This window comes from Otolemur garnettii, unplaced genomic scaffold (assembly GCF_000181295.1).
Source record: "Otolemur garnettii isolate 467f Iridium unplaced genomic scaffold, OtoGar3 scaffold00040, whole genome shotgun sequence".
Lineage (NCBI taxonomy): Eukaryota > Metazoa > Chordata > Mammalia > Primates > Galagidae > Otolemur > Otolemur garnettii.
In genome coordinates, this window is record NW_003852435.1 from 7845766 (window position 1) to 7866504 (window position 20739).

The window sequence follows — 20739 nt, forward strand, 5'->3', positions numbered from 1 at the left end:
TGGATTCATCCCTTGGTTCTCTATTCTGTTCCATACATCTACCTCTCTATTTTTGTGCCAGTACCATGCTGTTTTGATCACTATGGATTTATAGTATAATCACTGTTGGCTTTCTATAACAAAATTGGTATCAACCTATACTTTCACCACTTCTTCATTTTCCAGCCATAATGTTAGCATATTACCTGTAGAGCAGGGGTTCTCAACCTGTGGGTCACAACCCCTTTGTAACAATGAAAATACATCGTGGCATTAGGAAGGTTGAGAACCATTGCTCTAGAGGGTCCTTCACACTTCTTCACTTCTAAGTTTTTGCTTTTACTGTTCTATGTACTTTCCTGGCTCCTTCACCACTTTGATCTTATTACTAATTCACACAATACTTTTAACATAATAGAGGCTCAATTAATATTTATAGTACTGAACTTGTAAGATGGTTAATTAGAATTATAGGTAGTTAATGGCTATGAACAGTGAAATATCAGTAGGATAATAAGAAAGTTACCATAGCCATTTTGAATTAAAGCAGTGTTTTAACCATCTAAGTTGACCATGAACATTTATATTCTGTGGTCTCTTATGTGCTGTCATTCCTGACTACCTTCTATTCATTCTTACTGACTCTTCTACATATTTAACATTTCTATTTTCTCTCTGTCAGTCATTTAACTACTTGCCTTCATTCATTATTGTAAGTTAGCACTGCCATAGTCTTAAACTTTTAATAGTGCCTAATTTTGTTAATATTCTTGCTTTGATTTACAATATACACTCCCTTGACTTTTATCTTCTTAATCTTGCTTATATGCTTATTAATGTTAATATTTTGTTGCTCTTTTGTATGGTCCTAATTATTCACCTTTCTTTTTGTTTGCTCTTTTGAGAAATTATTCTTTGCTTCTTAAAGGCACATGCATTTTTGGTTGTGTCTGGGCATGGTTTACTTTGACAAGTGTCTTAGAAATAATCTAACATTGGAGGTTGATGGTAGAATTGCTGGTCATCAACAATGATTTTGACTTAAATTGGTTAGACTAGTAGTCCTGATTCTTTCACAATGAGAGAATGTCTGCAGTGGTATTGGTAGCATTAACCTTTTAGTTAAAAGAGTTGATGCTCATTATCAAAAAATGTGAGATGTTAGTGGGCCTTTTTATAGGTGGACTTTTTGGTGAATGATACCTGAACTTTAGAATTTATCAAAGAATTTCTAAATGTCTATGTTGTATGTGGATAGGTGAGATAGGGATGATTTTTTTCTCTATGGATTTAATAATCTCTTTATTCTTAAATTAATTATTGCCTGTGACAGATGCATGATTGGATTATATGGATGAAAGAACAAAGGGCAAAAAAGGCATTGAGTAAAAAAAAAACTGAAAAGAGGGCGGCACCTGTGGCTCAGTGAGTAGGGTACCGGCCCCATATGCTGAGGATGGTGGGTTCAAACCCTGCCCCAGCCAAACGGCAACAAAAAAATAGCTGGGAGGTTGCTGTGAGCTGTGATGTTACGGCACTCTACCGAGGGCAACAAAGTAAGGCTCTGTCTCTGGAAAAAAAACAAAACAAAAAAAACTTGAAAAGAGATGGGAAAAGTAAAAGATAGATGGGAAAAAGTTTCCTGTCTTTGTGCTACTTGGAATTAGGTATTTATTAAAGGATTTTTGAGAGCATACTGTTAAAAAAGGGGGACTTGAGAAAATAACGTGAGAAAGTAGTTCCAGGGAAATTTCTCTTGGACTAAGTTTAAAGCTGTGTTGTTTTTTTAGTTCTATTTTTACAGCACGTCTTGCCCTCTTTTTCAAGGCTAGTAATGTTTCCAAATGTTTGTTAAGTTAGATAACATATTTATAAAATAGCCAACATAGCTAGCTGGTAACATACCTTCAGAAGTATATTGACATTTAAATAGCTTTTCTTAGACAGCACATGGATAATTGTATTGATGTCATTGTAAATTCTGTTCTGTCAGAAATAGTAAATAAGCAGGACACTTTCCCTCGTATTTGTAGTAGAAGCATTTTATATTAGAAAACAAAACTGCATGTAGACTTAAGAATTTTGGTTAATTTTGATTTAGATAATATTAAGCCATTTATTTTATTTTAACAGGTATCTTTCAGATGAAGGCATTGAAGCTTGCACAAGTTCTCCTGACAAAGTCAGTGTAAATGACATCATCCCGATTGCTCTCAATGTAGGTTATATTTATTAATTTATGAACATTTTAAATCTGGAAGATATATTAATAAAGTCTCAAAGAATAAATTGAATTTTATGATAAGTAATATGGAGAACATCTTTCATTTTTATTTTTTCCATTTTAAGTCATAGTGATGTTTATTGAATTTGGTAATCTCGTACCACCCAGTTATTAACATCTATTCTATAGAGTCCAATAAAAAAGGAAAAAATGCAATTAATACTCCTTTTTCACTCAATGATCACTTACAGAATTTTATAACATTTATAGTAGCTGTATAATAGTGAAAACTGACCATTCGTTACAACAAATCGCCACTTATTTTATATGGAAAGTCTAGGTTATTGCTTTTTGATAATTGTGTTTATTATTTCAAAGTAACTTTTCTTGATGATAAAAGTAATACTGTTGTAGAACATTTTAGTAAATACACACAAGCAAAATAAGAAAATTAATCTGCTTACATTTCTTCAGTGTTTAGTATATATTTATTTTTGTCTTCCTCCACCCAACCCTGTAGCTATATCTTTTCCATAATTGAATTGGCTTTGGACTATTTTCAAAAGTTATAAAAATAGTTTGAAATAAGCATGTAACTAAACAAATACTCTTTTCTCAATCCCTCTGTTGCCTTGCTAGTTTTTTTATGTTACCATATAGTAACACTCTATTAAGAAATTTTTCTTTTGTGGTGCATGATCAATGAAATTCGTAAGAGAACTGTTGTCTGACAAATCCTTTGTATCACTGCACAATGTAAACCAGAAATGGTGGGCAATAAGAACATTTAAAATATAAATAAATATATAACTCTGGGTAATTTTTTTTTAAAGTCACTTAAATTTTGTTTATAGAATTAAATAGATAAAATTTATGTCCTGAACTTTGTCTTTTTTCAGCTTTATTGAATTTTATTCAGTAAGATGAATAAGATCATTATTTTTTTGTTTCTAAGCTAAGTATTTAGGCTTTTAATAAATGATTAAAGTTTTTGTAATTAACATTAGCTAGAAATTTTGCATGTTGGCTGGTTACATGTGGCTCATGCCTATAATACCAGCACTTTGCGAGATTGGGCTGGGAGGATCACTTGAAGCCAGGATTCAAGACTAACCTGAGCAACATATTGAGACCCAGTCTTTACAAGAAGTTAAAGAAAACATTAACTGGGTGTGGTGGTGCGTGCCTATAGTCCCAGCTATTCTGGAAGTTGAGTCAGGAAGATACCTTAAACCCAGTAGTCTGAAGTTGCAGTGAGCTGTGATGATGCTACTGCAGTCTAACCTGAGCAAAGAGTAAGACCTTATCTCAAAAAAACAGAACTAAATACATAAAAAAAGAAGGAATTATAAAATTACACATTATTTATTACTAAAAAATTGCATATATTTCACAGACACTTTCTTTGACTTGCATGCAAATTAGTGAATCTATTCTTTAACATATTGAAAAGAACTCTACTTTATTTCCTTGTTTGCAAAAAACTTTCTAAAGATGTTAGGAAAGACATTTTGTGACAGTCTGCTATTCTTTATTTTTCTCATGTATAAACTTAGGTATGCAGCAGTGAACTATCTATAACTGGTGTGAAACTTTAAATAAAATAAATCAAGATGCAGTATTAATATTTGGGTTTGCACATAAAAGGCACATGATTACCATTATCTGAATGAATTTATCTCTATCATTTTCTCTAAAATATGTAGTTGAATACTCCAAAGCTATTGTGCCATATGAAAATGGGAAAAAAACCTTTGAATGAGGATGAAACCTATACCAGACAAATCATCTCCTTTTCAAGTTTATCATCTTTTAATAGAATTTATGTATTTTTAGTGTCCTGTTTTTAACTTTTGAGTGATTGTAGGAAATTAGCCCCTAGTTGATAAAGATCTGCCTTATTGGTTCTTATTTTATATACACATATACAGACACACATGCACACACACTAATTATACAGGGTGTCCATAAAGTTTATATGCAATTTAAAATAGTTTTAAATTTTAAACTGAACATGGACTTTATGGACACCTTGTATTTTAGGAGAATAATTCATGGTTGATCTTATCTTTTCTTCCTCATGTGAGGTATACACTGAGCTTGTTTAGCATTAAACAATACATTAACATGTAGACAGTGTTTCTGCCCAGGGAACCCCTTTAAAGACTAGTAACCTTGGCTTTTATTGGACTGCCAACAAAAGTACTTTCTGCTTGGCATGTACAAAAATTCTAAACTCCTCCCACAAAAAAATCAGGTGTTCATCATAATTCACATTCCTTATGAGAAGAATTTATGCAGTGTGAACCACATTTTCAATTAGGGACTAGTTGAAGAGCAGTGTTCCCAGGTGCCAGCCTAGGGCTAACCTCATAAGCAGGCCTTTCTAAAGAAAGCTGCATTAGACTTGATATGTAAATTTTATGACTGAATTTTTGTGTTAATAAAGAAAAGTTCTTAATTTTAATTAACACTCTTTAATCTGGAGAGTAAGAATTAAGAAATGGCATTAAAATCCATGTAATTTTGGGTTCAAATACAGGAGAACCGCCATATAGTCGATCAGCTCTCTACATTGACCACTTCCTTAAGTTAACCTAGTTTTCATAGACTGGACATGCCCCACATGTATGGATTGGTACAGTAGGCCTTATTCCTAATGTTAACCACCTCTCTGTGTTGAGCAGTTTCTTATAGTCCTTTGGGTGGTGGTCAACTTACAGGGGTTCTATGTGTATTTCAATTACTAAGAAAATATTTAGTGGTACCTCAGACTTAAACTGCTGAGTATTATTAGTTAAAATTTAAAAATATATAGTATTTTTGTTTAAGATTATGTTTAATATAAAAGTATTTGTCAAATAGTTATTCTCTTTAACTTGAATACATAGGAATCTTGTGTGTTTGTGTGTGTGAGAGAGTGTGTGTGTTGGTAGATGCTTTGAAAATTATTAAAAACATTTTTTATAGGCTAAATATTTCTTCTGAATTATTTTTTCTGTTCAATATAAAAGTATTTTTGGACCCAGTTAGTGTCCTAGCAATCCTGATAGAATGGCATTGGAATAACAAAATTGCCTTTTTAGTACTTATGCATTGACTTTGACTTTAGGATTTTTAAAGATTTCCTAGGTCATTTTCATCTTGCTAAATACATATCTAAATAACATTCCTTAATATATATGTGTATAGCACTTTAGAAGTTAAAAATGCATTCATAACTTTTGAATGCATTGTTTTCTGTTAGCTTGACAACTGTGTGAGATAGGGTTGTTGGTGGTTTTTTTTATTTTATAGAGGTATAAATTAACTGTTTAAAGAATTTGTGATAATGTCCAAGGTCATATGATTAATTAATTATAGTTGGGATGAATCAAAGTTTAAGATTTTTTGTCTAGTGCTCATTTACTTTACATTGGTGCTTCATTTTAGTTTAAATTAAATTCCATGATTATTGATAAAAACCAGAAATGAGAGACCTTGGTATATTATAAAACTTATATATATTCTGTTTCTCATTGATATTGAAATATTTCAGCCTTTGGGTGACTTCAAAATATAGCCTATTTTTTATGAACTGTTAGTTGCATTATTGATTTGAAGGTTATGTATGTTCAGGTGGTAACAAAATGTATGTGTTTTACGTTCACGGAAATAAACATGATGGCTTATATTCAGGGCTTACTCTCTCTCTACGAGTCAGTGTGCTAAACGCTTCACATGTATTAACATTTAATCTTCAAAACAAACAATATAGGAAAGGCTAGAGTAAGAAAGTATTTTTTACCTGTATGTTACGCAATACTTTTCAAAGTGAAAAAGCATATAGCCTGAGGGACAGTTTGTAATTCTTTTCATCCTTTTATTGATTTGAAGCTTCAAAAAGCATAAACCTAAAGCATTGTTACACAAATGTTTGGATTTGGGGATTAGTTTACCTGACAGTTCCATTTGGTGAGTTTTAGTTTAGGAGCAATTCTTGTATTATATTGAGGGATAAATTATGAAGACTGGAAAGGATCTGTGGGGGTTGTATAATTTACAGTCTTGTTTCTTAAGCTGGTTATGTTTACATGTTTCAAATAGGAGGACATTCTATCATTGCAGGTGTTCAAAGAAGACCTGCTTCTCTAGATGTATATATTTCACATCACAGTAATTTTAATCATCTGGTATTTCTCTTTAAGTCTAACAAAAATTACTCCTTTATTATTTATGTGATTATATGTACTCTGATCTGTGATATTTTGTTCTCAAGGTGTTGAAGAGTACTGCTATTATATTTTAAGGAATAATAAAACAATGCAACTTCAGTTATTATACTAGTGTGACTATCAGACATCAAATATAGCCTGTAGAATAAACATCAAGATAATTTCTTAGCCTAAACAATTGAAGCTTTCTCATGAGTATTGACACTTCCTCTGAACAATTTTCCTTTACTTTGGGAGGCTGAGGCGGGTGGTTTCAAGACCATCTTGAGCAAGAGTGAGAGCCATCTCTAAAAATAGCTGGTGTTATGGCGCGTGCCTATAGTTCTAGCTATTTGGGAAGCTGAGGCAAGAGAGTCACTTGAGTTCAAGAGTATGAAGTGATGTGAGCTGTGATGCCATGGCACTCTACCGAGGGTGACAAAGTGAGACTCTGTCTCATAAAAGAAAAAAAAAACAAAAAACAAAAAACCCAAAACAAATTTCCTTTAGGTTTTCACTTTCTTTTTTTAATCTTTTTATTTTTATTTATTGCAGTTTTTGGCCAGGGCTGGGTTTGAACCTGCCACATTCGTCATATGGGGCCAGTGTCCTACTCCTTTGAACCACAGGCACCACCCTAGGTTTTCACTTTCTAAAGAGGACATAATCCTTAAAAGGTTCTCTTTTTATGTAGACAGTGTCAGGAATTCTGTAACTTTGTTTATGTTAGTCCTTTTTTCTTACTAAGTCATACATACTTATGCATTTTCATGTCGTCATTAATCAACTTCTATTTCTGTAGTTTGTTTAAGTGAATGAAATAAATTTTTGCTATACTAAAGTCCTACTATAATTTCTTTGCTATTCCAGGGGTGTTGTTTTCCTAGGATATTTGTATGTTATATAGCTTTGTTATGTTATGGATATCATAACCTGTAGAATAATATTTTCATATTGTGCCAACGTAATATGAAATTCGGTTGTTAAATACCATGTATATGTATTTAAAAGCTGTTATTTGGTCTTAGAATCAGGCATTAGCAAGACCATAATTTATATAAAATTAAGTTTTCAAGTTTAACATAGAAGAGTTATTAGTAAGTTAAAAGGATACCTAAAGAAATATGACCAGCGTTAAGGCTTTATATAATATGTTACTATTCATTTTACCGGTATACTTTTAGCAACTTAAGTATGGAGCTATATTACTTGAAAAGATTAATTATACATATAGATCTCATAATCAGTTAAAAATTAATTTTTGTTTCACAGACCATAAATAATTTCACCTCGTGTTCATAAGATTAGATTTAGATTTGCTTTTTTTCCTGTAATTCTATTTTAATAATAATATTTTTATTTTAGACAGATCTGAGAACAATTGGCAAGAAATTCCTCCCCAGTGACATCAATGGTGGAAAGATAGAAAAGGTAAAGAAAACCATTAATTTTCTAAATTATGGTAACTACAATATGTATACATACCTACTAAATTAGTAGAATTATTTTTTGTCAGTAAAGACTGTAACTGCAAAATACTATAGAGGTGAACAAGGCACCAAATCATTATTATGGTGACTTCCATAGAAAATTATCAAGAGTTACACTTTTGGTGATTTTTGAACATTTAAAAAGAATTTTATTTCAGAAATTGTAACTGTGGTATACTTGCTTTATCTTTGAGAGTTACTAAACGTTTTTAGAGCTCGGGACAAGGACCTTTATTTACCTTTTCCTATTAGTGGCCTTCTCTTTTAGTTTACCTTAATAAACTGTTCATATAATGAACTTGTTAACATAGAAATATAAGATTATGGAAGAATATTTGGAGTAATTTGGTGAAGCTGTGCATTTTGTTATTGCTATCATTTTGCAGTGCATATGTATATATGTGTATGTGTATATACATACATGTATATACACATTCATGTTTAAATTTTTTGTATCAGGAAACTTGAATTATATTTTGTCTACCTGCCTTATACTGCACCTTGAAGTCCATAATGTCTTCTTTCTATCTTCTTAGGGGAAATGGGGAACACTTGGTTACCCTGTTTTATGCACAATTCTTCATATATGCAAAGACTTATAAATGTCACTGTCACAGGTTTCTTTTTGCTAAGGCCATCCTATCTTGGTTGTTTTGTTTATTCTCTGGTTCAAGATTTTCTTTCATCTCTATTGTTCATAGAGTTCTCTCCAGTTCCTTACATTTCTTTTTTTGGTTGTGGTAGTTCTCAGACATCAGTGTACCAGAATTGTCCTCAGGCCTGGCTAAAACACAGATTGCTGGGCCCCAAACCACCCACCCCTGCCCACGTTTCTGATGCAGTTGGACTAGAACTGAGCCTAAGAATTTGTATTTTGAACAGGTTTCAAAGATGCTGAGTTTGTTGGTCAAGGAAGCATACTTGGAAGAGCACTGGGTTATAGAACCCCAGACTAGCAACAATCTTGGATAGGTTTGATGAATGCAGATCAGTGTCTCTATAAGAAAAGACATCAAAACAGTATCAGCAAAAAAAAAAAAAAAAAGGATCTGCATGTCTTTACAGTAATTTATTTAAGAAAAGTTTGAAGCTTTCTAGATTCTTGGTTTTCATTTTCTCTTTGTGTCCTGAAAGATTCTTAGAATCCACCTCCGCTAAAAGGTCATAGAATAGTGGAGCTGAGACTCTTCTCTGTTCCTCTACTCTCGAAAAGCATTAAAGTTTTATACAGTTGTCTTTTTACAATTTCCCTTGAATGTAGCTAATAAGAATTAAGAAAAACTTAAAACCTTTTTTGTCTAGATTGCTTTATGCCAAATTGATTATTTTGAGAGAAAGTAAAATGGCAAAAATTGTGAGTAACTTTATTACTAATATATGAGTAGTTGTTTTGCTCAGGTTCTTTTCTTTTTCCTGTCATTCTCTTTACATTATTGTACATTTCCTGTATTTTCTCCATCAGGTTTCCCTGGAACCTTGATGGACACATTTCAGACAGAAATTTAAAAAGTGGTTAAGAGTGGGAAGATGATGGTTTTCTCTAGGCTTCCAGACCTGAGCTAGATTTTCCCATAGGCAGTTCATGATGGATTCTAAGGCCATACACTGAGTGTGGAGGGACGTGTGGTAGGGAAGCTATGTTTCTAACTTCTTGTCTAGGGCCTTTTTTCTTAGATACTACAAAGTCCGTGGACAGTGGTGTTTATAAGGTAAACTTCATGGGAAAAAATCATGATAAAAAGGAAGTACAGCTAATTTATATATTTCATGATCTCTAGGTTTAATATTTTGCTAGGGTTAATCTTCATAGTTTTTTAAACCAAGGATGTGAAAGTTGATTATAAAACATAGGTTAATATAAAAACACTTTGTTACCTTTCCTGCTACATGAGGATCTTATGTACTGAAATTGAGTCTAACAGGAAAGTCTTTGTTTTTTGGGTTTTTTTGTAGTTCTAGCCCTGACAGGTGTGTTTGCCTTTTAAAAATGGAAACTGATTAAGATGTAATTTTTCTGACTAGAAGTGATGTTCTCAAAGCCTTGGCAATACCAACATCAACCACAAGATGGATACACTGCCTTAAAATTCAATGTGAATGCTCTCTTACCCTTCCACACAGTCTAGAATTAGACGGTTTTAAAAGGAAACATAATTGAAAAAAAATTTTAAGTTTTAATTTAAATGAATTTGTATCATGTTTCTTGTATGTTAATTTATTCTGTGCTAAAATAATTTATTAGCTTTCATTTTAAAGAGTTACTAAAATTAAAATATACTTTTATTTTTTGAAATATAGATTACTAAAACTCTGATTTTAGGCTTCACATATGAGTTCTTGTTGGTAATTACTAATAATAGGGCTTTCTGGACCTTAAAAAAGACCACATAAAACAATATATATTAGACAGATACTCTTCTCACAATTGAAAAATAAACTATTTGCCTTTTTTTAATTTTCCCAAAGAACAGAAAGAGAAATAAAGGATCGAAATGTGGAAATTGGGAATTACACACTGGGGAAAATTGTTACTTTTGACTGTGGTTCCACAATACTTTCCTTCTATTTCATCTTCTGTAATTACTTTGAATAAGAGAATAAACAAAAATTATATGCTGTGCTATCATTAGTATTTTGAAGTATAAATTGATAACGTTTTACTTTCAGGGACTCTCAAGTTTGGGAAAATCTATTCAAGATTATATTGTCCATTTTTCAATAATATGGCACTTATTAAATGTTTTAAAAATTTAATTCTGAAGGGTTAGATCTTCAAGTAAATATACCATCATATTTATGACTCAGAAAGTTTTTATTTCATAATTATTATTTTCTTTTAAACTCTCTTGTTGTTATGTGCATATCACTTGAAAAATTTGAGATCAAGATGAAGGACCACCTCCCCAAACTGTTTCTTTCAGTATACTTCTCGCTTTTGATATGATTTCCCCTTGATCTTTTTGGTACAAGCAGCCTCTACCTTATCTAGGAGAACCCTGAGTTTTAGTAAAATCATGATCATCATCGTCATCATATTTTTCTTCCTTTACTTGTTGAGAAGCTACTCCATAATTTGTGTATATATTATCTATACAGTCTTCACAACAACATTGAAATAAAAATCATTATAGCCCTCCCTTTTATTTCAGAGATGAGGGAACTGTGACTTTCTGAAAAAGCACAGTTTTTTTGTTGCTGCAGCACCTGAATGTCTTTCCCTTAGTTGCCAGGCGCACTGCTATTATTTTTCAAATCCCAATTCAAAAGCTACTTCTTCTCTTCTAATTGTCTTGACCTCTTTTGAGCAGAATTAATCTTTAAAGATCGATATTCCTATTATTCTTTGTACCTACATCTGTTTTCAGTATGTGACAAATCTTATCATTTGTGAGGTTAAAATGAAGATAGTAGAAAGAATGGTCTAACAATAACGTTTGTGAACTCATCCTAGAAAAAATGCTGTATATCTATTGCTGAATATTACTATGATCACTTTTGAAGTACTCCCCTAAGGAAGCTTTGCACTGATGCAGGTTTCTAGTCTGCTCATCAAAGCACTTTTGCTAGGACAAGTTCACTAACTTAATTGTCAGACCTTGTATGATGGCAGTTTTGATGGCCATTCCAAAATTGCCTTGAAGTGCTAGGCTTAGTGCACAGTTTCCCAAGTACTTCAAAGGTGACTGTAGTGACATTCAGCAAGGAGGTAAGTAGCACTTTTTCTAGGATTAGTTCACAAACTTAATTGTTGGCCCTAGCATATGTCCATGTTGCAATATAGCTATTGTTCATTCATTTCTCATTTGTATAATACCAAACTGTACACGTACTGTTTACATATCAATTCTCCTATTGATAGATATTTAGATGATTTTTTAAAATAATAGACACTGCTTCTAGGAACAAACTTATATATGTTTTCCAATGTACACATATGAGAGTGTTCATAGGAATTATTTATTTATTTATTTATTCATTTATTTTGAGACAGAGTCTTACTATGTTGCCCTTGATAGAGTGCCATGGCATCACAGCTCATAGCAACCTCAAACTCTTGGGGAACTGCTTAAGCAGTTCTCTTCCCTCAGCCACCCAAGTAGACTACCCACCACAATGCCTGGCTATTTTTTTTTGTTGTTGTAGTTGTCATTGTTGTTTAGCAGGCCCTGGCTGGCTTTGAACCTGCCAGCACTGGTGTATGTGGCCGGCACCCTCACCACTGAGCTATAGGTGCTGAGCCCTAGTAATTATTAATATAACCAAGACTTGAGTTACTGCATGGTAGAATGAAGCCAGTGTTCAACTTTACAAGATAATGACAAATTATTTTGCAAAACGGTTATACCAATCTATATTGATTTCAGTAGTGTGCATGAGATCCAGTTGAGTACTATCTTTTGTGGCACTTGAAATTAGCACATTTTTCTGTGGTTATTTTTCCCTAGGCTATTCTACCTCCTCCATAATAAATTTTAGAATGAAACAATAAAGTCTCTTTAAAAATGTATGTTGGCATTTTGGTTGAAATTGTGTTGAATTTCAGATCTGCTTCAAGACAATTGATCTATTTATATGATTTGGTATTAGTAGTGAAATGCTAGTAAACTAAAGAGAAAGAAACATAGCATTTGCCACTTTCTGTGGTATAAATATTCCTTTCATTGCTGGTTATAAGCTGCAGGGTGAAATTACTGAACCTAGAATTAGGAAGAAATACACAATACAGAAATACATAATAGGTTCTTATGGGCTGGCTCCAGCCCAACTCTGAATGTATCTCTTTACTTATTTTTTTCAGAAAGTTTTATAATTTATTGAATGAAAGTATATAAGCTGTGTGTTTTGTAAGTTTTATTCCTGGTACTTTTTTTGTTATTGTAAATGGTGTTTAAAAAAATTTTTATATTTCTCTCTGTCGAAAAGTAACTGATATTTGTATACTAATCTTAAATTCTACCACCTTATACTTAATATTCTTAATATGTCTATATATTTCTTTATCATTTTAAAATAAATTTGCTTTTACTTGGCATTGCACATGACTGGAATCAGACATCGTGCAGTCTGTTGTATTTAGCTCCTTTTACTTAGTGTAGTATTTTTGAGGGTAATCCATGACATAGCATACGTTAATGTTACTGTTATTTATTGGTGGGTAATATTCCATTGTACGGATATACAACATTCTGTCTTTCCATTTGCTAGTTCATGGTTTTTATCTAAATGCTGTCCTTAGTTACCATCTTAGTGTTTTTTAATTGCTGAATGTATGTTCGTGTCTTTTTAAATTATTGTTATTCGTCCTTACATAGTTGGTTTCCACCTTTATTAAGTATTAGTTTCATTAGTCTTGGTAACACTAGACTTTGTCAACCTTCTTTATTGTTGTTTTTTTTTTTTTTTGTCAATTAGAAAATCCAATTTAATTTTTCTGATTAGTACTGTAATAATGAGAAATTTAAATCAAACATGAATCATGCACAGTAACACGCTACCATGAATCAACCTTCTTTATTGTTATTTTTAGTTTATTTCATTAATTTATCTTCCTTCTACCTAATTCAAACTCATTGTTTTCCTTTTCTCAACTTCTTAGTTCAACTCATCAGTTCTCTTCCTTCTTTTCTAATGTAAGCATCTTAAGGCTATTAATTTTTCTCCTAGCACAGAGTTAACTATATTCCCACATTTATATATGTATAAATAGGAAATATATAATATACAAATATATAACTATATTACATGTTAATGTATGAAGTTTTTATACATGGTACTTCCACTGTCATTCACTTGTAAATATTTTCCAATTCACCTTAAGATTCTTCTTTGCCTGTTTTAATTATAAAATATTATAATTCTTTGCTATAGATTTCTAATTCAGTTACATTGTAATTAGAGAATTTACGCTGAATACTGTATTTTGAAATTTGTAGAGCCTTGTTTTATAGCTTGATATATATTTGTAAATGTCATGTGTATATTTGAGAAGAATATTTGTTTCTTAGTTACTGGATTATTATTTTATACTCTGTGTTTGATGATTACCAATCAAACTTGTTCAAGGCAAGCTTTTGTGAAGTATTTCCTGGTGCCTGAGTCCTAGGATAAAGGTGAAAGGTCCAGTCAAAAACATCCCTTGAAACAAATAAATGAGATAATGAGCCCTAGAACATCTCCACTGAAGCCATTAGAAGTGCTTTTAAAAGTAGTGATAGGGTAGAGAAAGAAACGGTAAATGGTTTTTAGTAGTTAAAGGACTGTGGAGGATAAAAATGTTATTTTCTCTTAATTATAATCCACTTTGTAAGAGTGGTAGAAGATTGATAGAAACTGAACTACATTACATAGTTTCTTTTTGGGTCTATGGCTTGTTCCTGGGGTTGATGGAGAATATGAATGCTTTTTACAGATTGAGACTTTTTTTTCCTCAAGGAAATTGGTAAGATTATAAGAAGAAATGGCTGGAAGATGTTTTCAGACTAAATGTCATAGAATATCTAAAGTTAAATGGTTTCTGGAGTCTTAAAAAAATCTTAGTTTAGCTATTCATCTAGGTGTAATCACACTATAGAGAACTAGTTCCGTGTCATCCAAACTTTGGAGGGTCTAATTGATACATAAGAATGTTGTTTAATGTGGTCAGTAAATTGATAAACTGATAGAGCAATTTAAATGTGATATTCTTTTTCAGTTGGTGTAACTAGTAACTCTGTCTAAGGAGAGAAAGAGATGAAGCCTGGATGAATGGTTTGATAGTATTTCTGGCAGAGACTAAATATTTAATAGAGTTAGAGATATTTACCTGGGTGTACATTGATAAATTATTTTCTGTTAAAAATCTGTTTAATCCTTATTACTCATATAAAAATCAGACATTAAAGAAATCTTGAGTGGTTAAGAATCAATTTTTAAAAATTATTTTCATCTAAAATTGATATATTTTTGACTTTGGGGTTGACCTTGACTGTAGTTGAACAAAGATTTTAAAATTAATTCTGATCTATTTTTGTGGATGTTTTTAGATGACTTTAGATTCAGGATTTAGGGTCTTAAGTGATAGGTTTTATTCTATTTTATTTATTTATATTTGTATGTATGCATATGTATACATATGTATAAGTCAAATATTTTCCTATGGTTTAGCTACAGAATATGATAAACTAGTATAAGCAGAATTATGAAAAAATTCATTATATCTGCTGATTTACTTGCAGAATATTTCTGAATTGTGGAACTACTAATCTTAAGTCTTAGTGATTCAGGTTGAGAAGTGGCAATCAAGAGATTATGTATAATTTGTGGGTTTTTTAGAAGACTCTAATAAATAGTATCACCTTTTCTACTTTACTTTTGAACTTGTTAGAAAGTAAGAGAGTGGCAGATGTGGGCCAAAATACAAACTTTATTACTGATAAAAGTTTATTCAAAAGATGTGGCCTAGTGAGGCAGCCATTCACTGAATCCTAAAACATGCAGAGGGTACACTCACTCATGGAAGTGCAGATTCACTGAAGAGGCTAAATAAGTAACTTCTTCCTCAGGGTCCCTAAGTATAATAGATTTCAAGATGAAGAAGAGTGAGGCTAAAGCAAATAAATACACAGCATATTCTTCCCAGCAACATGAGTCATTCCATAAGCAGCTGAGGCTGCTGTAACAAATTACCATAAACTTGGTAGCTTCAAACAATGGAAATTTATTTTCTCTCAGTTGTGTAGGCCAGAAGTGTAAAATAAATGTGTCAGCAAGCCCAGTTCCTTTTGGAGGCTCTGAGGGAGAATCTGTTCATGTTTCTCTCCCAGCTTTTGATAATTGTAGGCAATCCTTGGCCTTTCTTGGCTTGTAGACATGTAACTTCAGTTTCTGCCTCCATTTTTCACATAAGCTTTATCCTGTCTGTGTGTGTTTCACCTTCTCTTCAAAAGATGCTTATTATTGGATTTAGATCTTACCCCAATCCAGGGGGTTCTTATGCTAGATCCTTAATCACATCTGAAAACAGCCTTTTCTGAAATGAGATCACATTTACAGGAGGGTCCACTATTCAAATGGAAAGGCCCGGGATCAAATTAATTAAATAAACAAACTTGTTGCTTGCTAGGAAACATAGGAGTTGGGGGCAAGTGTTCCTCCTGGCATTCATTCCTCGGCTTTTTGTTTTTATGGTCAATTTAGATGTAGGAGATCAGCAAAATAGTTCTATTTCTACCCTGTATTCACATCGTTGGCATTATTTTTAATTTGTATTTCTTTAGCAGAATCTTCTAAAGCAGTGGTTCTCAACCTTCCTAATTGCCATGTTGTTACAAGTTACAAATAGAACAAAGGGGTCGCGACCCACAGGTTGAGAACTGCTGTTCTAAAGTGACTCGTCCATTTTGTGGTCACTAGTGGTTAAAACTAGGTAATATAATTCATATGTCCATGGAACTGTGCACAAATAAAAGGCAGTTTGTCACAACACATTGAAAGTAAACAAACCAGCCAAGATGTCATGTCAACACTCGTGGGATGTTGAGCTCCCCCAATTCCACAAACATGCCTTGTGTTGTATGGCCTGAGTGAAGGTGCCCTTGTTGCTCTGGATATTGAATATTAGTAAAGTTTGATTTTCTTTTTTCTTACTAAAAATTAAATAGAAACAAATATTTCCCTCCTATCTTTCCATGGAAATGTAGTCCGTATTATGTGTACGTCTCACTTCGGAACACATAGGTCTAGATCATAACCAACTATCCAGTAGGCTTTTTGGAACTGTCTCTGTGCTATCTAGATATAGATCACTTGAAATATAGCTAGTGTAACGGGACACTTGAATTTCATTTAATTTTAATTAACTTAAATGCAAATATAAATACCTACATGTGGCTAGTGGATGGTATTGGTCAGGCATAGGCTAGATATCTATCAGTGCCTTGGCTCAAGATACTGAGAGAACTAAAATAAAGAGAACGATGAACATCATAGTAACCATAACCTGCCTGTCATTTAATTTAAATGTCATTATTTTAATGACATTAACCAAAGCCAGAGAAAAAGTTTATCTTGAATTAAGAGCTTATTTATACTTGTTAAGGATTTTGGACTTGTTTTAACTTGGAATTTTTTATTCGTAACTGAAAATCAGATGAAAATTCTAGATTCTTCTTTTTGATTGTATTCTCTAGGCCTAAATTAATATCAGAATTATACCTTTGCAGGTAAAATACCGTAAATAAGGAATAGAAAATTTTCAATGTGGAAACATGCTTGCTTGGGAAATAAAGTGTAAATGTTAGTCATTTTATGTTTCTTCTTTGTTGAAAATACAAATTAAGATTGTACTTAAAAGACTTTATTTTTAAGAAGTAGGTGTTGTTCCCCTGAAGTATGATACAGCTTAAAGATGTAGAAATAGTTACTTTAGTTAAAATTATTTTTCAAACATGTAAGCAGATTTTGCTGTCATTTCCTAACTTTTCTGTAAGCATTTTATTATGTAAAACTTTTTAACTTTATAGCTAGTTGATTTGGTTTTTTTTCTTAGATTGAAATTTGGCTGGAGAAAACATTTCTTCTCCCTACGGCCAACCTATATAATGCAGCATTAGATTTAATATCAGTTTAAATAACGTAGAAATAAGTCAAGTAGAATTCACACTTCTTGAACTTCATCTAGTTTTGGAGGTATTGTATTCTTCATTTATACCAGAAGAGGGTGCACTTTTAACTTGATATCCGAACAGAAAGTTTTTAAAATGCTGTCATAGAGTTCATATCCCTTAAAAAATCATCAATTTCTTTATTTTCAAAATGCCCCTTAATGTACTTGAGGGAAGAAGCAGGATGTATGTGTACTATTTAGATTGCATAAGACTAAATTCATCAATTAATATACTTTCATCCAGAAATATAACTTGATTTCCTAGGGTGTTCTTGTTACTATCTGAAAATGAATTCAGAATTATATAAAAAAAATTGGTCTTCAGGATATTCTTTTGAAGTTTTATCTTTAAATACTAACCCCCCCCAAAGCACCTGATAGATAGTATATAATATAATTTTAGTTTTGACCTCATTTGAAGTTGCCATTATAAATCATAAAGTGTGACCATTAGGGAAAACAGAAACACGATAAATGAAAATAGCTATGACTAGAAAGTGATTTTTTAAAAATTCTTTTGTGTTTTGGCAGCTTGAAGGTCCGTGTGTTTTGCAAATTCAAAAAATTCGCAATGTTGCTGCACCAAAGGATAATGAAGAATCTCAGGCCGCCCCACGGATGCTGCGATTGCAGATGACTGATGGTCATATGAGTTGCACAGCAGTGGAATTTAGTTATATGTCAAAAATAAGGTGATTGGCACTTTATTTTATATATTTTCTACACAATGAAAGAATCATTTTAAGAATTTATAAAGAAGGAATGAGCTCTTTTGTATCTTGTAACTTTTCAGATGAAATTACATAGCTTTGCATTTCTGCTTTATCTATATAGAAAATAGTTAAAAATGGAGTTAGTTCAGTGTTAATTATAAAAACAAATTTAAGGTATCTTGCATGAAAGGTAATCTTTTCTGTTTTGTCAGAAATTTTAGGTCATTCAGTTGTTCAGAATAAGTAGAATTAAAAAAAGAGGTTACTGTTTCTTTCTTGATAGCTTGGTAGCTGTATGTATGATAATGTCTATCACATCATTTAATGTTCTAGCAAAGTCTTATAGGCTGATGAATTTTCTTAGGAAATGATTGAAGTTGGGGAAGATGAGGAGGAACGTCCTAAGGAATAATTTTCCAAGTCCCTCTCTTGGTTATTTTTCTGACAGTCTCACAGAGTCATCCCTAATGAAATGAAGAAAAGCAATAAGAAGGAAAGGGAAGTGTCTCCTTTATCCTCAGTGTTCCTATTAGGACCGTTTGAGCCCTGCTTTCCAAGATGGGAACTTGCAATGGACATTTGCACCCCCAGCCCCATTTTTTTTCTTTTCTTGGTCATTGTGTATCCTCTTACTTGAATACTCTGGGTCCATTGAGCTTTTTCACTTAACATAAACTCCGAGAGCATAGTTGTTTCCTGAATAAGCATTTATCTAGTGTTTTAACATCTTTTGTGTTCCAACTCCTTTATCTAATGCTGTAAGTACAAAGGAAAAAGTGCTGTAATCACAAGGAAAATGTAAATCAAACCACAAAGACCTATCCTGTTATCCTTGTTAGAATGACTTTTATCAAAAAGACAAAAAACAATATGCTGAAAAGGCTGTGAAAAAGGAGAATGCTGGTACAGTATTGGTGGGAATGTAAATTAGACAGCTATGGAAAACAGTATGGAGGTTCCTAAAAAATGAAAACTAGAAGTGGCATATGATTCAGCAGTCCTACTACTGGGTATATATCCAAAAGAAAGGAAATTGGCGTACTGAAGAAATAGTTGCACTGCCATGTTTGTTGTAGCATTATTCTTAATTCTCAGTATATGGAATCAGCCACTGATTCACTTAATCAGTGATTGAGTGGATAAAGAAAATGTTGTATATGTAGACAGTGTAATATTATTCCACCGTAATAAAGAATGAAATCCTGTCATATGCAGTAAAATGGATGGAACTAGAGGGCATTATATGAAATAAGTCAGGCATAGAAAAGCAAACCTTGCAACTTTTCACTTATACATGGGTGGTAAAAAAATTTGATCTCATGAAGGTAGTGAATAGAGTGATGGTCATCAGAAGCTAGGAAGAATAGTAGGAAGATAAAGAGAGGTTTGGTTAATAGGTTCACAAATATAGTTAGAAGGTTTAAGATTTACTGTTCGTGCACAGTAGGGGGATTGTAGTTCACAGTAATTTATTGTATATTTCAAAGAGTAACTAGAAGAGTAAATTTATAGTGTTTCCAACACAGAGAAAAGTGTTTGAGGTGATGGATATGGAAATTACCCTGATTTGATCATTAACACATTGTATACATGTGTCAAAGTAGTTATTCTCTATTTTCCTTCTGTGGGAATACAACTATAATCTGTTGAAACTCAGTTGTCCCAATAAAATTATTGGTATAGCCTCAAATAATTTGACTACATACATCTTAAGAATGATATAATTCATTAGTATGTAGATATTTAGAGGTAAATAATATAGCAGCCTGGGTCCTTACTGCTTATCTTTTTGATTTATTTTTATATGATGACTGTAAAGTCATGACAGTCTGGATTTACCTGAAGTTGGGAAAAACTTCTTCAGTTAATATAACTATATTTAGTTGTTGCTGATCTTGAAGTCTGGTAGAGATTGTTCTAAGTTCACTACCTTTACCACCGTAGAATTCTCTACTTAATGGTTAGGGTAGGCAAGGGTGTTCATGACCATTTATTTTGTAAGTTGTAAATAATAAAATAATTAAGCTTCGGGTCCTCAAAATAATTTTTAATAGCTTTATTGAGGTATCATTGATACATAAAAATTATATATGAAGTCTGACAAATAGGTTCGAGAATTCATCCTAGAAAAAGTGCTATATACCTCATTGCTGAACATCACTTCCAGTCACCTTCAAAGTACTCCCCTTGGGAACTTACACACCAATGCCAGTGCCTAGTCAACCCTTCAAAGCAATTTTGGGGCTCTTTTTCTGGAATGACCATCAGAACTGTTGTACAAAGTTCTGACAGTTAAGTTCAGGAGCTTGTCACCATGTGCTTATGTTGGGAGCACTGTATAAACAAATCAGTAAGATTTCATAACTTGGGTATATCAGTGTCTCACACCTGTGTTTGTGTTGCTGTGTGGCAGTATCTTGCTGAGTGGCATTCATTATTGTTGTGTGTTTTGGTGTGCCATTCAACCACAGTTCTGATGGTCATATATTATCACATG

General features: G+C 32.4%; 1 protein-coding gene across 2 annotated transcripts in view; it reads left to right on the forward strand.

Moving 5' to 3' along the window:
- The window catches only part of TDRD3 (tudor domain containing 3), a 160173-nt gene that overhangs the window by 52733 nt on the left and 86701 nt on the right, over nucleotides 1-20739 (forward strand). Inside the window, exons 2-4 of one of the 2 annotated variants that reach the window (XM_023513424.1) lie at nucleotides 2113-2197; nucleotides 7762-7827; nucleotides 18061-18221. In XM_023513424.1, coding sequence (XP_023369192.1) covers nucleotides 18148-18221 — 74 coding nt within the window. In that variant the 5' untranslated portion in view covers nucleotides 2113-2197; nucleotides 7762-7827; nucleotides 18061-18147. Of the gene's footprint in view, nucleotides 1-2110; nucleotides 2198-7761; nucleotides 7828-18060; nucleotides 18222-20739 lie in introns of those variants that run through there. The other variant, XM_012805383.2, reaches the window with a different exon arrangement.